Here is an 18700-nt window from a genome sequence, read left to right on the forward strand (position 1 = left end):
ATAAGGCCATCATTGTGTCGCTCTGAATTATCTCTGTGTTATTCATTCTTCAGAGTCCCGCTTCTTCATAAATTAATTTAATATCTAGACAGTTTGACTTTTTGTCTGTGTATGTGAGAGAGAGAGTGCATGTGTGTGTGTGTGTGTGGGCGTGTGTGTGTGAGTGCGCACGTGTGTGTGTGTGTGTGTGTGCGTGAGTGCATGTGTATATGCGCGTGTATGCATGTGTATATGCGTGTGTGTGCATGTGTTTATGATTAATTAATTACACTTGTATAGGATCGTCAGTGCTTCTAGCATAATTATAGCAACTAGTTTTGAAGAAGATATGATAACATTATTGCATTTTAACTGACATTTATTTATGTTGTGTTTTTTGTTCTTTATTGTAACTTATAGTATTATTATTATTGTGACATAGTTTCCATTATTACACCTGTTTTAATGTATCTATTAGACTTAGACTTAGACTTTAGACTTTGGACTTTATTGTTCCCTTGGGGAAATTCTTTTCCCCAGCACCTTTCTGCATTTCCACAGATATAGACAAACATGTAACATACACTGTAGGCTCAACAAACTGTCGAGCAAGACATCAACACTCAGACAGAGTTGTGTGTTTCAGCGAGGCCTTTTGTTCAGGCTCGCTATAACAGCAGGGATCAGGCTCTTGCCGAGGCAAGCCCTTCTGCACCTCAGAGCTCTGTACCTGCGTCCTGAGGGGAGTGGGATGAGGTAGGTGTTTAGTGGATGTGTGATGTCCTGTTCTATTGAGGTCGTGATGCGTGTGATGGCCCTGTGGTTTAAGTCTGTGAGGTTTGGTGTGGGGAGACCGATAATTTTAGAAGCTGTGGTGGTTATGCGTGTGAGTTTGGCCTTGTTTTTAACAGATAACATGTTGAAGAAGCAGGTAGAGCAGTAGAGGAGGATGGATTGAGTCATGCTTTGGTATAGCAGCAGAGAGAGACAGGGGCAACATAGAGTCCTTTTAGTTTACAGATGGCTGACAGTCTTTGATGGCTCCTTTTTTGAATGTCATTATTGAATGTTACATGTATAAACCCTGTTATGTATGCTATTTTTATGACATGCATTACATTACATTAATGTAACACATACGAATAAGTCAAATGAATAGCTTTATACAAACATTACACTGATATCTAGTGGTCAGAGGAAGATACCATGAATGCACATTAAACTGAAGGCTAGTCATTAAGGTTTCATGAACTTAACGGGAGTTTTCTGTGCTCCACTTATGAATGTATTCAACACAACTGCCTGTAAGAAGTTAGAGGTAAACCTTTAAAAAAGGATTTCTTTGGTCAAAGCTTTGTCAAAAAAATCTCGATGTCCTTAATTCAGACCTTTAGAGACCCAATCAGTCATTGTGCGTCTTTATGTTTTTATTTACTCCTCCAGTAAGAGAAAGCCAAAAGAGAAAAGTGTTATAAAGGGGCATCACCAACTTGGCTCATGATGTTGATGAATAATCCAGAATGCTTTGCCCAGGGAAGCAGCTGCTTGCAATACATAATGAATGGATATGAATTTCCAGCCACACTACACTACATGCATCAGGTCCACTCTGTCAGGCAGGTACTTACATAAAACAGAAAACTAATATAACAACTACAGGAAACCTTATGGGTTGGTCTACAGGACAGTTGAGAGAAACCCACAAATAGTTCTACATACAATTTAGACACATTTTTTACATTACAAATAACAGCTCCACATACAACAAACAGGTTAAAATGGAAAAGAGGCCCAAAGCCCCAAGAAACAGGGATCAAAGGACAAAACAGATATGCATGACTGCATACCTGGTTTGTTTTTAACTACTTTTTTTTTAAAGGGTTAGGTGTTTTTCACACTCCCTTACACGAGCGAGTCATTTGTTCCAGGAATTTGTGCCTCCAAAACCACAATTCTACTAAATGTAGTTATAAATAAAATGTAGGCGTAGATACATCACCTCACCCCTACTTTATGCTCTGGTATATTTAACCTACTTTTGTATTATTCTGGGTAAAATACATTTAATGGCAGGGTACAAGACCATTTAAAACTTTAAAAACATGAAAATATCTGCAAAAGTTTGATAACTGTCATTGTCCACAAAATCTTACTAACGAAGTTGCAATGATGTAAATGAGGAGGTTCTCTGCCCAAAACGGTGACTTCATTTGTTTTAACATGCTGGTCATAGCTTGTGACCTGGCTGTAAAACAACATGATATCTGAGAAAACATTATTTTTTATGTATAAGCAAAGGAAACTTGTAATTTAGTGTGTAAGAAGATCCTCTCAGCATCAGCAGTAGTCGTAGGAGTTGTGATGGGAAACTGCACACAGAGAAGACTTAGCCTCCTTTGAATGACATCACAACTGAGGTGATGGGCTACAGCAGTGATGTGATGAGCATGCCGACCTGGATAACTATGAGACTCAACAACAGAAGTTATGGCTGTAACTATGGATCTATGAGTCGAACGATGACCGTCACCACCATCTAACCTTGAATGATACCATCCTCTACCTATACTCAAGAGCCCATATCAACAATGTCACATCAATGACCTTAAGAGGCTGGGTCTACAGTCTATAAATCATCCCAGTGACCACACCTCTTCCTCCTGCCTGTTACACCTCAGCACTTACTAAGCGACAAGAGATGGTGACAGACATTGTTTGGTCTCTTAGATCCATATTTATAGCCCTAACTTTCAACCCATTTCAACCTCACTCAGACCGTCACCACTGTCTTACCTTGGATGACTTGTGCCATCAGGGTCGCTTGGAACACCCCTTCACATCCTCGCCCAGCAGCGGAGAGCAGAGCGGTGGTGTCATGAGTTGCTTTGTTTAATTTCTGTTATTGTGGTATTTTCATCCTGCATTGATTATGAGTTATCCTTGTGTCCTCTTTGTTGCTTGTAAGTGTTCCATGTCTTATTGTATTCATTGTGTGTGTATTTTCATTTGTGTCTAGTTAGTCTAGTGTCTCCTGTTTTATTTTGTAGTTCTTCCCCCTGTGTATCTTGTTTTTTTTGTTCCTTCCTGTCCTTCGCTTCCTGAGCAGAGCCAGAAGGCAAAGCTCCCAAAAAATCTGGTGGAAGTGGCTGGGGAGAGGAGTGTCTGGGCTTCCCTGCTGAGACTTCTGCCTGTTTACTTTTGCTCTCTTGTTTATTAATTTTTTTTTTCTTTACAATCTGTACACGGGTCCTCCTTCTGTTTTCCCCATTGTGACAGGTTGAACTGACCAATAATGGACCCAGCAGATTTTTTCCAACATTTAGATTTTTGTTCAAAAATAAGTTGCAGGACAATTTTATACAAGCTTCTACAGAAGCATGAGTTTTTTCTAACCTCCAACAGTCCCCTTTGCTGGGGACTCATTCGGTCATCTTCCCTAGATCCTGTTGGCCACAGGAAGGGACGTGGTGGTCAGGGCCCCCACCACATCTCCTGTCTCGGCTAACCAGCTCTGCAGTAACTTGGCTACACAGCACCACAGAGACCAAACTGCTCAGCACCCCAGTGACCCAGATTTCCAGCACCACAGAGCCCCATCTTCTACCTGTTCCGGCAGAGCATTGTCTGCCTCCCGAACCTGTTCCTTGCTCGGGGGCCTTGCCGACACCTATTATTCGTTTAACGGCACCAAGCAGAGAACTGTCTCCAATTCTGGTCATAGTTGGCAGAGTAGAGCTGGCCCTGGCATTGCTTATGTTCATCAGGACCGTCCAATTTATATATTGAGAGATGGACTGAAAAGTTGCCAAGCCCAAAGCTGCAGGACTGCTGGTTCAGGATGCCATATCTGACCTCTTATCAGGACATGCCTGCCCCGAATGGAGGGGAGGAGCTTTTTCAGAGCAAGGTAAATTGCCCTCAATTCCAGGACATTTGTATGTTCTTCCCCCATGGGGGCTACCGTTATGTCTTCCCATACTACTCCCTAACCTGTCAGGGAGGCATCGGTGGTCACCGCCCTCCTTCTCGACAGAATTGTCCTGGAACTGCAGGAAAGCCCTGTCCCTCTATGGGTGCAACATTCAAAGGCAGGTGTGCATGGCTTGAAGCTTTACATGCCCGTTGTACCACTGTGAAGGTTGAACTCATTCAGCCACCTCTGCAGCACACTTATCTACAATAACACTGTTTTATTCATATCACTTGAATGTTTATCGGCATTACCGATGGTGTATCACCGTCTCAGTGAACACTATATTTTTGTCTCATGTCATCCTGGAATGACCCTGTTGCCATCTGTCATAATCACACCATGTCAAACTGTCACTTCTGCATAACATTGCCTCACTATCTGTATATAATTACAACTATTTATACCATGTGTTGCATTTGTATATACCTTTTATATTTTTATCAATCTATTTTTATTCTTTACTTAAATGTTTTCTCTTTCTCTTGCTACTATGCAACAACTGAATTTCCTTCTGTGGATCAATAAACTATTTTATCTTATCTTATTATCTGACTACAGTTTAATGGGGAAATCACTGCTTGTCAAGAAAGTCAAAATGAGCGCGTTTGTCCAAATATGTGGAGCAATATGGATATATTCTGCCTTTTTCATATTCTTTTGGGAATCCAAGGAGATGGATATACTTTAACCTTTCTATGAAAAGTGCTCTGAAAGAAGCTTAATACTTTATGGCTGCTTAAAAAAATGTCTGGTCATTGTTGTCGTAATGTTTTAATTAATCACAATTGGAAAAGTCAAGAAATTAAATTTCTACTTGTACGCTGAAAGGAAGATGTGATTATTTAGTGTATTATTCTTCTAAGAGTGTGTTTCTGTGTCTAAAAAGAAAAAAGAGTGCTCAACAAGCAGTGTTGGCCGCTCCCACTCTCATCAAACACTTTTTCAATACCCTGTCAGAGTCAATCCCCTAAAATATGAAAGACTACATTTGCTTTCTCTTTTTTTTTTCTAACAAAATGAAATTCAGTATCAGAATTGTGGTCCTGAAACTGAAGTTTCTATCTCTGTAGACATACACTGGCCAGCTAGGAGCCCAACCGTTGCGCTATTGGACCACCAGGTGGTGACAAAGTAGAATACTATATGGCGGATATACCAGAATGGCATAGGGTGCCACCTCTAAAAGTACCTTGCAAACTCCAGCAGCCACTCCAAAATGTGTGGCTGGTCACTCAATTTTATGAGGGCAAGTGAATGCATCGCCAACTTCAAGCAGGAGGAGAGCTGTTGCACTGTGAAAAACAAACAAACATGTATTAGTCTTGAATTGATCAGTGGGTAAGGTCTTTTGGACAGACAGGAACGGTTAACTAATGTCAATTGGACATTGTGAAGATGTGAAAATAAGTCATATGGTTTTAAATGTTTAAGGTGCCCCAACATGTTATTTATTACACACCACTGGCTCAGATAAAGAGCTAGTATTCTAAAATAAGATTGGCTGTTCAATCTACAGCTCCCACAATGTACATGTGTCCTAAGGCTTTTTTCTTTTTCAACTTTTACAAACATGAACCCCCATTAAGCCCATAAACTTTTAATACAAACACTCAGCATTGCATCTATGATATATGAAGTATAATAGGTCTTTGTAACTTCTCTTTTTTTTTCAAAAAACTGAAAAGGATCATTGGGGAACTTATATCTGAAGGAAACATGACCTTTTATGTTTGATGTAGGCATCACATGGCACTTCCTGTGATGAAAAAAATCAGTGGAAACCACGGGCTGATGATGTCATGGTAGATCTCTCAGCGGAGTACAAAACATGGTCGTCATGAGGAAATAAGACAGTTTGTTGTAAGTAAGCGACAGAGATGAAACTGCAGCTCAGCGTCTTCACAGTCCTCATACAGGGTGAGTCCTCATCTGCAGTACTTGTTTACTAATGTACTTTGCTCTAAAAAGTACATAATGATGTAGATCATAAACGGAATTTAATCATTAATCTGGAATATAAATGTAATGAAAAAAATGAATCATTTTACAGTAGATTGTGATGCTTCAAATTCGTATTGATGATAAGGAAAATGACACCAAACTAACAAATTATGCTCCTCCAATTACAACTCTAAAAGTTTGCATTATTTGTAGTGTTGTGGCTGAAGCTTATGCTTTTTGAGGGATTAGATTTTTGTCATCTGTCTATCCATCTATCTATCTATCTATCTATCTATCTATCTATCTATCTATCTATCTATCTATCTATCTATCTATCTATCTATCTATCTATCTATCTATCTATCTATCTATCTATCGATACTACATATACAAGTTTTTTTGCTATTGTATGAACTATATGTTTTGGTTACGATAGCATTGACTGTGGGATATGCTTTTCTTTGTAAGTACAACACCTTAAATCCAGGATTATATCATTCAAAACAAAAATCTGTTTAATTTATTGCAACATCTTTCACTTAAATTAATGCCATAATTCAAAACTACCCTAAAGTCCTTATGACCTCTGTGCGACCCTTAAAGCCTCCTATCTTCCTCGGTGGGTCAGTTTGGAAAACCCAGTTGTGTTTTCCAAACAGTCCGTTCTAAGCCCCCTCGGATGGAAAAAGCACCTAAAACAACCCACATGATATCTTTATTCTCACTAACAACCCGTTACTTTCTCTTTGGGGGGACTGACCACATAACTTCCTGTTACTGCAGAAACTAAAGTGTACTGCTTCAGTACAGTTACTTTTTTTTTCCTTTTCACACCACCTCTGCTCTCACTCCCACTCTCACACAAACACAAACACAAATAGAATAAACAGCTGTGACAGGAAAAGATGAGTCAATTTAAGACTATAAACTTCATTTAATTTAACATTTCGTGACTCTTAAATATGAATTAAACTAACAGGAAGAAACTTGTTTATTTGTGAGGGGTTGCTTTCTTGAATTGATACTGATCAGTTAAATGTTACTTGTGTTATATACGTCAAGTGTTGATCGATGAGATTGATGGATACAATTTTGTTTCTATCTGTTTGATTACAGTTTCACTTGCGGCGCAGCAGCAAGTGACTGTGATGAAAGGTCAAACAGTCCACTTGAGCTGCCCAATCACTGCAGCTCACCAGAACAATGTGGAGTGGAGGAACCCTGAAAATTATATCATGTTCTTCAGTAAGAATAAAGGTTAAGATTGTTGGTTTTGCCCCAGTGGCACAAATGCATAAGCAGAATCTTAAATTATTTCATAGTTTTGGACAAGTCGCAAGAATCCCTGAAATTAATCATCTTTTTATTTTCTCTCAATCCCCAGCTTTGAAGGACAAACGCTACACCATCAACAAACTCTCTGAGTCTGAATTCTCCATCAGTATTTCTAATGTCACCTTTAAAGATGGAGGCACTTACACATGCCTTCAGTACAGCCACCCCACAACAGAGACAAAAGTGGAGGTCACTGTTGTAGGTCAGTATAACGTTATGATTTGTTCTGTCACACATTATATTATTAAGAAACCACTAAAATAATCATATATGGCCAGGTCTCTCTGGTGGGTAATAAAAGTGAAACCTTTATTTCATCACGACATGACAGCAACTTATCAGATTCCAGAAATAGAGATAACTCCCATCTCTTGCTTCAAAAGACAACATTTTCTATGATTCTTTTCCAGGTTATCCCAAAATGAGTGTAGCAAAGCATGAGGGAAAGTCTGCCATAAAGTGTACTGCTGAGGGGAACCACTACCCTCCCCAGATCTCCTGGAAATTTAATGATGGGCCAGAGTTTCATCGTACAGGTAAGTGGGTCACAACATGTGTTAACCATAAAAGGAAAATTCTTCGCTGAGCAAAGTAGATAAACAAATATGAATTTATTATTTTGTAATGTTTCATAAGTCCATAACGTCTAACATCAACTTGAAAAATTAGATGAACCTTAAATTAAGGAGATTTTTTGATCAAAGGCCTTACCAAATTTAATATTATGTTTGTTCTATTTTTAGTGAAATGCCACACTTACTTGGATACAGATACTGATGACACATGTTCTGTTCAACAGCTCAGGCCCAAGTGGTCCGCGAGGACAAAAAATATGTCTCAACGGAAGTACTAAGTGTCCTCCCTGGAAAGAAGAGAGAAACAGTGAGATGCCTTGTTCGACATCCAGCTCTGCATTCACGTCATCTTATGAACTTTGTGAAAATTGGACCAAAGAGTGAGTATTTGTTTATTCTGTATATTATTCAGTCTGTCTGATTCTCTCTCTGGCTAGGAACTCAAGTTTGAGTGACTTTACCTTCAGAGAATCCTGTATCATGTTTTTACTGGTAGAGAAAATGATCTGAAAGTACTATTGTATCAACCAAAACGTATTCATATATTTTTTGTGCATATTTGAGGAACTGTGAAAATGGAGTTGTCGTCACAAACCTGGGAAAGCATTGGGGAGTTTTTGTCTTGTGAGTTGTGTCCGATGTACCACAAACTATTGACAGTGGAACTTGACCAAAATAGAAAAAAAAACAAACAGAAAAAAAACACGTCACTTCCTCTTTGTTGTTTCGTGTAGATACTCTTCTTCCCTGTTTTATGAAACAGATGTGTGATGTGCAGATAGTATAAATGTTAGCAGGAATTTACACTCTAATATTTTATGAACTGTGTGATGTCTCTGCGCTATAAATACTGTAACTTCTCTCTCTGTTGCAGTAGCACAGTTCCCCTTCTCAACTACGACAAGCCCTCCCACAGCTCTGTCAACAGGGTCAACAGAGGTGCTGAGAACACGCAGCACCACCAGAGCAATGGTTAACCATACACCCACAGATGTGAGGGGGACATCATCAGAAAACTCTGAAAGGTTATCAACTTCTGAGGTGACAGCACCCACTGGATTTCCTCTGAAGCCTGTTACATCCACTCACTCACCTCTTAGCCATACAGGTGAGTCAAACTCCTTTCACATAGATGACAGAGAACAAGTGGTCCTAAAGAAACAACAGATGTGTTTTAAACAAGTCAGTCAATTCATTTAGCACAAAAAACAGGCATTGAGCCAAGGTGCTGTACATGAATGGCATCAGAAGTGCTTTAAAACAGTTGTACATCATTAAAATAACAACAGACAACAGTTTACACTGAATATAAATGCAGTAAGAAAGTTCAGAGTGGAGCGAAAACAACAATGATAATAAAGCTGTTTTGATTCACGAATGACTATTTCAGCTGTTTAAATGATAGATAATGGCATAACTAATAGACTCTGTATCTTAACCACATATTGCATGCATTAATGCTGACTTCACCTTGTCTTTTTACTGCTTTGCTGTTAATGCACAATATTATACACAACCTGTATTACTTCAGGATGGAAACCATGCACATATAAGTGTGAACAATGCATTTCCTTTGACGGTGGTCTCAGTGTGGTGTGAAACTCAAGCTTCAAAGCTATGACGATGATGGAGATGTGAGCTTGATGCATGTGATGACTTGTTCTGAGATAGTTAGAGCATTATGAGAGAATTGATAGGTCTCTAACTTAAGAGAAGAAAGTACAGACTTTTGAGATGAAAGTGTCACCTCCCAGTTAGCAACACAAGTGACATTCAGTAATCGTCTGCTTATCTTCTTAAAAGATTTACTCTTCTTGACTTGTATTTCCTATTCATTTTATGTATTTTGAGTGATAATATGTCTCCACTTATTGTAGATGACTCAACACGATTGACATCATCCTCTTCAACCAGTAGGACGAATGGCACTGACAGTAATGCAACAAGCACAACAGGTATGTGCACAATGCCATCTAGTGTTTAAACATATTTACTACAATGAGATGTTTCTATCAACACTACAGCTGTTTCATTGCATCTTTTTCATTTGTAATTCATCAAAGGCTGGATATCTATTGCTAATAAAACAGAGGAGATTGGTGCAGAAGGAAACAGAACAGGTACATTTACACCATCACATGTACTAATGTTTACATGGTTGAGATTGAAGACCAGTTTCTCCAGTATTAAAAGAATGACATTCTTTTTATATGCACTACATTGTAAACATAAATAATAGCCTTTGAGGGTGATCAAGATTTTTCTGAACTCACAACCAGCATGCTCTCCTTTCCCAGTGGGTTCAGACATCCCCAAGATGCAGGCTGGAGCTGCAAGAAGTTCATCATTACTGGTTCTCCTGGTGACATGCCTGATAGTCTGTCTCCTTGTGGTGGTGATTTTTATCACCATCAAACTAAGAAGAGCACATATTGCCTGGAAGAGAGGTGAGCAGACCTGATTATTCTCCTTTCTGTAGGGCAACTATCTTTTCACACCAATAACAGAGACTTATGCTGCTGTCAATTTGAACTGAGCCATAGAGAACCATAAAAAAAACATGGTGTTGTAACAAGAGATTATCCTCTCATGGCATAGCTGGGAAAATCTGCAAGAATAATAACATAACACATAATTTAAGACAACATATTACAAAATGTAACCTATACATAAACACACTATCTATCTATCTATCTATCTATCTATCTATCTATCTATCTATCTATCTATCTATCTATCCATCTATCTATCTATCTATCTATCTATCTATCTATCTATCTATCTACCTACCTATCTATCTATCTATCTATCTATCTATCTATCTATCTATCTATCTATCTATCTATCTATCTATCTATCTATCTATCTATCTTTATTTGGCTGTTTTTGCTTTGACAGAGAATGAAGACTCCAATCCGTCAGAGGAGAGCAGCAAATCAAAGTCAAGCCAGGAAGAGAAGAGTATTCAGCAACAAAGGCGCAGGGGTACGCATAATGATTCAGCACTTCTTTTATGGCTTCTGCAGGAAGAAGATGGGAATGTACAGTGTAAAACATTTACAGCTCAGTTATTCAACAGTCAAGGCCTGTAATCCTCCTACTCCCATAGCCTGCATTTCTAAGTGTTGATTATGGACATTGTATAGGTAAATAGTGAATTCTTTAAATGAGGTCATTATAAATTTAACTCTAGTCTTTAGGGAAATAATGGACCTCAGGTGGGTGGACAGTTTGTGCTCACTACATAAGCCCTAGGGGAAAAGGTACAGGCCACATAATAGTATTGGAGGCTGAATAAAGTTAATTTAACTGGATTTTGGTGTTCAATCCCATTATTGCAGTGTTTCCATGATTTCAAACATCAAATTCAATTCAGAGTATCTAAGGAACATAACATTATTCAAGTTGTTTTACAGTTTTGACGTCATTGGTTTCCAAGTCAATGCATTCTATTTCAATCAATCTTTGTTGAGTGTAAATATGTGTATATATATATATATATATATATATATGTGTGTGTGTGTGTGTTGTAAGATATGCTTATTTTTTAGCTCTTTCATTTTTATTTTTATTGCTAATAACTTTTTAATAAGCGTTACTTTATAGGCTCTTGTTTACTTTATATATTTTTTTGCACTGCCTATTTTGCTGCTGTGGCACTTGAATTTCCCCGTTGTGGGACGAGTAAAAGACTATTTTATCTTATCTTAACCTGTTATACAATATCTGATTGAAAAATACTCTCTGTCCCACAGGGCTCTTAAACACGGAATTCACAAAGTATGTTGTTGATGAACAAACTGCGACCACCACAGCGACCACCACAGCGAATGCATCTCCGGAGAGCATGCATCAAAAGCAGACTCCTCAACCTCAAATGCTGGGAAGAACTTTAGCCAAGTGTGACGTAAAGGAGACAGAGCTTTAACAATCAATGAAATAGTACATTCATGATGACAGAATTTGTATAACTATGTGAATGTAAATACTACTGTGTAATATTTGTATAGATTTGTTTTTGATATGTGAAATAAATAACTTTTGCTATAACATGATGGCAGTGTTTTGCTCTTTTCAGCATTGACATTTAAGGGAACTGTCAACAATACAGTAGGATATATACAAATATTTACATAATTTACTATCTTCTTCATGAGACATTATCAACATTTGAAAAGTAATCTCAGATAAAGTTATCTTAATTTTTTAGTGTTTCACATTTCTAACATGTGTAATGCTAAAGGATTATTATAAGACACTTGACTGGACTGCGACTGATCCATAATTATTTCAAGCTAGACAACATCCTGACGGTACTGAGATAAAGTACACATAGTACAGTGCGAAACAGTGTACACTAGTTGAAAGTAGCAATCAGTCGTACATGATGAAAACGCAGAGAAGGATTTATTTTGCTCCGATAACGACTACACCCCGGTGAGTTTGCTGTGTAACCATGTCTTAGCGCCACTTGTAATCCTCAAAGGAAGTAAAGCTCTCTCTAGTGCTTACAGACACAAAATATCCTGCGATGGATTGGAAATTACTTCATGACAGAGCACGCGGTTTAAGGTCGACGAAGATCCCGGACCATGCGGTCTTTGTCTATGGGGGATCTTTCGCAGCGATTACGAAATGCAGATGAAACAGGAAGTAGGGCGACCGATCGTCTACGTCATCAAATACACTAACTATCATTGGTCGAGCGCCAGAGACAGACTTCAGAGTCACGACGTCTGATTGGCTGCGTTGCCGGTCATATATAAAGATCCAGACTCTATCCTACTTCCTTTCCATTCTTCTGCCGGCAAGGACACAAACCTCGTTGCTGTCCATTCCAACCCAACACCCCAAAGTCACCCTCAACCCGGTAAGTAATTCAGGGATGAGTTAGTAATGAGAAATGTGTGTAATCGGTCCATATTCATCGTTTGGTCCCTCCAAAAACGAGTAACAGCTATTTTGTGAAGTCATTATCATTTCCTGACTTCAGAATTGAACGTTGTGTGCAATTAATGTACTAAATGTAATCGGCACAGATGATTAAAAACGTGAAACTGTACTGAATATCTTGTCGGGGGTTGACGCAGTATTGTTTCTCACGTTGCTGTAAAGCAGAGGGTTGGGGGAGGGGTGTAGAAACGCACCGAGATGTTCTAGAATGTTCTCGAACGACCAACGGCAAGCTAACAGAAACATACCCACTTCCGGTCGATCCTTTCAGAATAAAATGTGTTTCTGTTTGACATTGTTCTGCTGAGCTGTTTTAAGCTCGTATACGCCGTTGCATAGTGTTACATTGGTTAGTCCTGAGCTACTTTGTGTTTTAGTCTTACTAAGTAGTTAATGTTCTCCACGAGGACATACAGGTTCATTTTGCCTGTTTCCGGTACGCTACCTCTGGCAACTTGCCGTCTCTCATTTCGGTCAGAGCTGGTTTTGATTTGATTTGACGTCTTTATTTCGAACATGTTAAAGTAAAATAGAAAAAAACATATAAGTAAAAAAGATAGTTTTAAACAAAAAACCCAAATCAATCAGTTTCATTAGCAAGCACTGAAACATGTGTTTCTCCAAACCTCAGTACAGTACCTGAGATATAAGTAGTGATTTAAGCTGGTCTCATGCTTTCACCATGCACAATTTTAATGCACAATGTCCAATCCAGGGCACGAATATATTTTTTCATTTAGTCCCGACCACACTTATTCTTAATTTTTGGGGATTTTATTAGAACATGTTTACACAGGCCTACTGCAGCGGTGTGTGAGCTGTTATGAAATACGGAAATCAGGGATGATGACTCACAGAACCAAGGAAGACTATTGGGAAATTCACTTTGTCTAGTTCTTGTCCATGTCACCATTTCCTAGATGTGTTTTTTAAAGGCAAACAATAAGGCTTATTCCTGGGAAAAGACTAATTGTTGGCAGTGATTTTATTAAAAAAAAAAATGTGATGTCCCAACTTCTACCCATATTGCAGTTCAATTTTCTGTAAACTATAAGATAATCATTGAACTGTGTCGATTCTGAGCCAGTCTCATACTTATCTCTGCTTTACCTGATTAATGTTTCTCAAGTCTGACATAAATGTAAGATTAAAGGTTCAGGAGTAGTAAAAATGGTGGTGTATTTAATCTATAAAGTCAAGTTAAAAGCTTACTTAGTTCTGTCGTGTGCAGGTGGACACTACATACAATAGCCATTAAGCAAATTAGTAGAAGTGATAAATCAGGTGGACCTGTCCTGGCTTTCCATGTTTTGGAATTGACTGTCTGAACTAGATTAAACTGAACACCTCACACCAAACATAAAGTGCCTTGCCGTTGTATTGATGGAACATAAAACGTGCTTAAAGTTCAAGTGAGGACTGTTGTATGGGAGCATAAAGTGGGTACAGTGGTCTGACAGTCACTTTCCCTTTTCTCAGCACACCTCCTTTTACAATGTGTTTGTGGGTGTATGCTGAAGTGCAAGTGATTCAGACTGATGTAGCATCTTTGGCCAGTCTGTCCTATACACCACTGTACAAACAGCTGAGTCATACCGGGTAAATGTTAAGTATTTGTGATATATTTTCCTGCATTTTAAGTGCCAGATATGTGGAAATATTATTATTATTTTGTGCGTGATATTAACACAGTCTACCTCTAGTATCTACACTATTCATTGAGTATACTGTTTATAGTTGTTTTGGACATGAAACTGGCAGACCATTGTGCTAAAATTCAGAGCCTCATGTCCCCCCCCCCCCCCCTCTCTCTCTCTCTCTTAGGAAACATGTCCAAGGGACCAGCAGTTGGTATTGACCTTGGGACCACCTACTCCTGTGTTGGTGTTTTCCAGCATGGGAAGGTTGAAATCATTGCCAATGACCAGGGAAACAGAACCACACCCAGCTATGTTGCCTTCACAGACAGTGAGAGGCTCATTGGAGATGCAGCCAAGAACCAGGTTGCAATGAACCCCACCAACACAGTCTTTGGTAAGAACTTATAGTTTGGTATTTATCTGAAGTGGCTTGAGTCGTTTCCTGTTTTCAACACGTTAAAAAAAAAAAGTCTCATTCAAGTGTACACATTTTAACTGTGCCAGTCTGTGGCAAGAATTGTATAATAAAAATACTTATTGGACACTAGTGTCTGAGTGATTTTTATTTTTTTGGTAAAGGCTGACAAGAGCACCTTTTCAAATATTAAAGACAATATTTTTTTTTTTTTGCAGACGCCAAACGTCTGATTGGCCGCAGGTTTGATGAGAACGTTGTGCAGTCAGACATGAAGCACTGGCCATTTAATGTCATCAATGACAACACTCGTCCCAAGGTCCAAGTAGAGTACAAGGGTGAGTCCAAGTCCTTCTACCCAGAAGAAATCTCATCTATGGTGCTGACCAAAATGAAGGAAATCGCTGAAGCCTACCTTGGAAAAGTAAGAAATCTGTCTTTTCTCAATACAAGATATGGACAGCTTTGATTTTACCTTGTACTAATGTTTAATCTTATTTCCTTTTAAGACTGTCAACAATGCTGTAATTACGGTGCCTGCCTACTTCAACGACTCCCAGCGCCAGGCCACCAAGGATGCCGGCACAATCTCTGGCCTTAATGTTCTGCGTATCATCAATGAACCAACCGCTGCTGCCATTGCCTATGGATTGGATAAGAAGGTATATAGGCTAAACCATATATTGAAATAAAATCCAGCGTAAAATTATTTATTTTATGAAAAATTAAAAACAACTTCTTTGTTTCAGGTTGGGTCAGAAAGGAACGTCCTCATTTTCGATCTTGGTGGTGGCACCTTTGATGTGTCCATCTTGACCATTGAGGATGGTATCTTTGAGGTCAAGTCCACCGCTGGAGATACTCATCTTGGTGGGGAAGATTTCGACAACCGCATGGTCAACCACTTTATTGCAGAATTCAAGAGAAAGTACAAAAAGGACATCAGTGACAACAAGAGAGCTGTCCGTCGTCTGCGCACCGCCTGTGAAAGGGCAAAGCGCACCTTGTCTTCCAGCACTCAGGCCAGCATTGAAATCGACTCCCTGTATGAGGGAGTTGACTTCTACACCTCCATCACCAGGGCTCGTTTTGAGGAGCTCAATGCCGACCTCTTCCGTGGCACCCTTGACCCTGTTGAGAAGTCCCTCCGTGATGCCAAGATGGATAAAGGACAGATTCATGACATTGTGCTGGTTGGTGGCTCCACCCGTATCCCCAAGATCCAGAAGCTGCTCCAGGACTTCTTTAACGGAAAGGAGCTGAACAAGAGCATCAACCCAGATGAGGCTGTGGCTTATGGAGCTGGTATGTTCAGAGATGAGCACAAATTATTCCTGTAAATAGTCAGTGCAACACTGCCTTCATGAACCGAACTTCGTGCCTAAATGTTTTTTGTTTTAACTTTAATTTTTGCAGCTGTCCAGGCCGCCATCCTGTCTGGAGACAAGTCTGAGAATGTGCAAGACTTGCTGCTCCTTGACGTCACCCCTCTGTCTCTGGGTATTGAAACTGCTGGCGGTGTCATGACTGTCCTGATCAAACGTAACACAACCATTCCAACCAAGCAGACCCAGACCTTCACCACTTACTCCGACAACCAGCCTGGTGTGCTCATTCAGGTAAGCACAAGCAAATATGGTGCTGACTGCCCTTGGATGTTTAATTGAAGTGAACCTCACAGGATGTATGTAATGCACTATACAAATACAATTACCTTGCCTTTTCTTTTTTCACATGAGGACTGTCAACAGAGTCTCAAACTTGTTTTTCTAACTCTCAATAGGTGTACGAGGGTGAGCGTGCCATGACCAAGGACAACAACCTGCTGGGCAAGTTTGAGCTGACTGGCATTCCTCCTGCACCCCGCGGTGTTCCCCAGATCGAGGTGACCTTCGATATTGATGCAAACGGCATTATGAATGTGTCTGCTGTAGACAAGAGCACTGGCAAGGAGAACAAGATCACCATCACCAATGACAAGGGTGAGTTGAATTTGTGCCTGATCAAAACCCTCTGTTACAGTAATTTCATTTTCTTACACGGCCAAATTTGTTCTCAGGTCGTCTCAGCAAGGAGGACATCGAGCGCATGGTGCAGGAAGCCGAGAAGTACAAGGCTGAGGATGACGTCCAGCGTGACAAAGTGTCTTCTAAGAACGGCCTGGAGTCCTATGCTTTCAACATGAAGTCTACTGTGGAGGATGAGAAGCTTGCCGGCAAGATCAGCGATGATGACAAGCAGAAGATCCTGGACAAATGCAACGAGGTCATCAGCTGGCTCGACAAGAACCAGGTACGTCATGTTTTATATTTTGTCTTGACTCAAATTTTGTCTTGATGCCTCAAATTTGCTCAAGTACTAAAATTCTTTTGTATTGCAGACTGCTGAGAGGGATGAGTATGAGCATCAGCAGAAAGAGCTGGAGAAGGTTTGCAACCCAATCATTACCAAGCTGTACCAGAGCGCAGGTGGCATGCCTGGAGGTATGCCAGAGGGTATGCCAGGTGGCTTCCCTGGAGCCGGTGGTGCAGCTCCCGGTGGTGGATCCTCCGGACCAACCATTGAGGAGGTCGATTAAACCATTCCATCAGTTCTTCTCAGATGTTTCCAAGAAAGTAACCCTCATAGCACAAGTAACAACAAGCTATTGAGTGTAATAAAACTTAAAAAATGGGTTCAGGAAGCACTTTTATTGTACGGTTTGACACAACTGGCACCAACTTGAGTGGGCACGGTGAAGCTGTGAGTTAAAATGTTTTGTATGCAAAGATGTTTGTTTCAAATAAAATAAATCTTGTGACCCTATTACAGTCTTAAGTCTCTTGTATTGATGAAACTTCAACCTAAAAATATTTTGTAGACTGTAGAGAAATGAAAAATATCTTCAGACACATACAATCAGCACCTTGTTTATAGCAACATCTGTATAACTATAAACTGGGGATGTCTGTGAAACCTGAAGGGAAGCATTCACTAAAGAGCTCTAATTATTTGTTGCATAATGTGTTTCTGAAATTTATCCTGAGAAAAAAATCTATCATGGGGTTTTGTATCGTGTACATGTAAGAGCAGATTATGGCAGCATTCGTCCACAGCGGTCACACTACTGTAGTCCCGCCCTCTGTACTTAAAAATCGATTGCTCGTCTACCTTGCCCTTTACGGTAAAGCGCTTAGGCGCCGTCAGTCCGTGGTGCATTCATCAGCACTCAGGAAACTACCTATATAAAGCTCCATGGTTGTATGTAATAAAAAGGATTTATTTTCTTCTGAAATTTCAGTTGGTAGAAGAAAACACGTTTTGTCACTGCTGTCTTTGTTTTAATATATTATAAGTTATAAGAGTCTACAAATTAAACATTTAACACCATTGGTTATACAAATGATGAAGCTGATGAGAGGCATCAAAGAGGTACTCTAAGATGTGCTGATCAACAATTTGGTCAAATTTTATGAAATTTAGATTTGGAATTCTGAATTCATTAATATTGGCATTTGAAGTGATGAACGGGTAGTTGATATTCAAATTAAAAATGCTGCAGCAAAACAAGTGGAATGTTTTTATTGAGATAATTAAGGATGTGTTATATAGTAATCTGGGAGAATTTACTAATATATTTATTTGGATTTTGAAATATTACATCAAAATAATACATCCTGTATACAAATAAAACATCCTGTATACAATACCTTCATTCCCAGTGCTTTCGCACATAGCGAACTGTAACTATTCTGCGTTTCTGTATATACATATTATAAATCCAAATTATATTATTTCATTCATATTTATATCTTATTTTATTCCTTCTCTCTATTAATATTTTGACTTTTTCATACTGTGTATAAAAACTGAATTTCCCCCGGGATAAATAAAGTATTTCTGATTCTGA

At 39.3% G+C, this 18700-nt stretch overlaps 2 protein-coding genes and 1 long non-coding RNA gene across 6 annotated transcripts; 2 read left to right on the forward strand and 1 right to left on the reverse strand.

The window, feature by feature from the left end:
• Nucleotides 1-5738: 5738 nt before the first annotated feature.
• Nucleotides 5739-11825, forward strand: LOC117812777 (cytotoxic and regulatory T-cell molecule). 3 transcript variants are annotated; one of them, XM_034683714.1, is made up of 11 exons: nucleotides 5739-5869; nucleotides 7010-7150; nucleotides 7278-7430; nucleotides 7639-7764; nucleotides 8028-8183; nucleotides 8678-8911; nucleotides 9681-9758; nucleotides 9867-9923; nucleotides 10101-10250; nucleotides 10702-10788; nucleotides 11559-11825. In XM_034683714.1, exons 1-11 carry the CDS (start codon nucleotides 5830-5832, stop codon nucleotides 11729-11731), a joined length of 1395 nt encoding a protein of 464 aa, XP_034539605.1. In that variant the 5' UTR covers nucleotides 5739-5829; the 3' UTR covers nucleotides 11732-11825. The 3 variants fall into 3 exon arrangements, with proteins under 3 accessions (XP_034539605.1, XP_034539606.1, XP_034539607.1); XM_034683715.1 differs by having other exon boundaries at nucleotides 8681-8911; XM_034683716.1 differs by having other exon boundaries at nucleotides 7010-7138.
• On the reverse strand, nucleotides 7517-12536 carry LOC117812778. Of its 2 annotated transcripts, none has more exons than XR_004631268.1 (6): nucleotides 12316-12536; nucleotides 10077-10239; nucleotides 8897-8955; nucleotides 8399-8468; nucleotides 7989-8090; nucleotides 7517-7726 (listed from the first exon to the last, which is right to left on the reverse strand). It is a non-coding gene; the product is annotated as an uncharacterized LOC117812778 (long non-coding RNA). The 2 variants fall into 2 exon arrangements; XR_004631267.1 differs by having other exon boundaries at nucleotides 7517-7810; nucleotides 12188-12536.
• Nucleotides 12186-17616, forward strand: hspa8 (heat shock protein 8). Its single transcript, XM_034683713.1, has 9 exons — nucleotides 12186-12673; nucleotides 14581-14790; nucleotides 15030-15235; nucleotides 15321-15473; nucleotides 15561-16116; nucleotides 16228-16430; nucleotides 16595-16793; nucleotides 16871-17103; nucleotides 17192-17616. The coding sequence occupies exons 2-9, from the start codon at nucleotides 14586-14588 to the stop codon at nucleotides 17387-17389; spliced, it is 1953 nt and encodes a 650-aa protein (XP_034539604.1). The 5' UTR covers nucleotides 12186-12673; nucleotides 14581-14585; the 3' UTR covers nucleotides 17390-17616.
• Nucleotides 17617-18700: the final 1084 nt, after the last annotated feature.

Source organism: Notolabrus celidotus, chromosome 5, assembly GCF_009762535.1.
Source record: "Notolabrus celidotus isolate fNotCel1 chromosome 5, fNotCel1.pri, whole genome shotgun sequence".
In the NCBI taxonomy this organism is placed as follows: domain Eukaryota; kingdom Metazoa; phylum Chordata; class Actinopteri; order Labriformes; family Labridae; genus Notolabrus; species Notolabrus celidotus.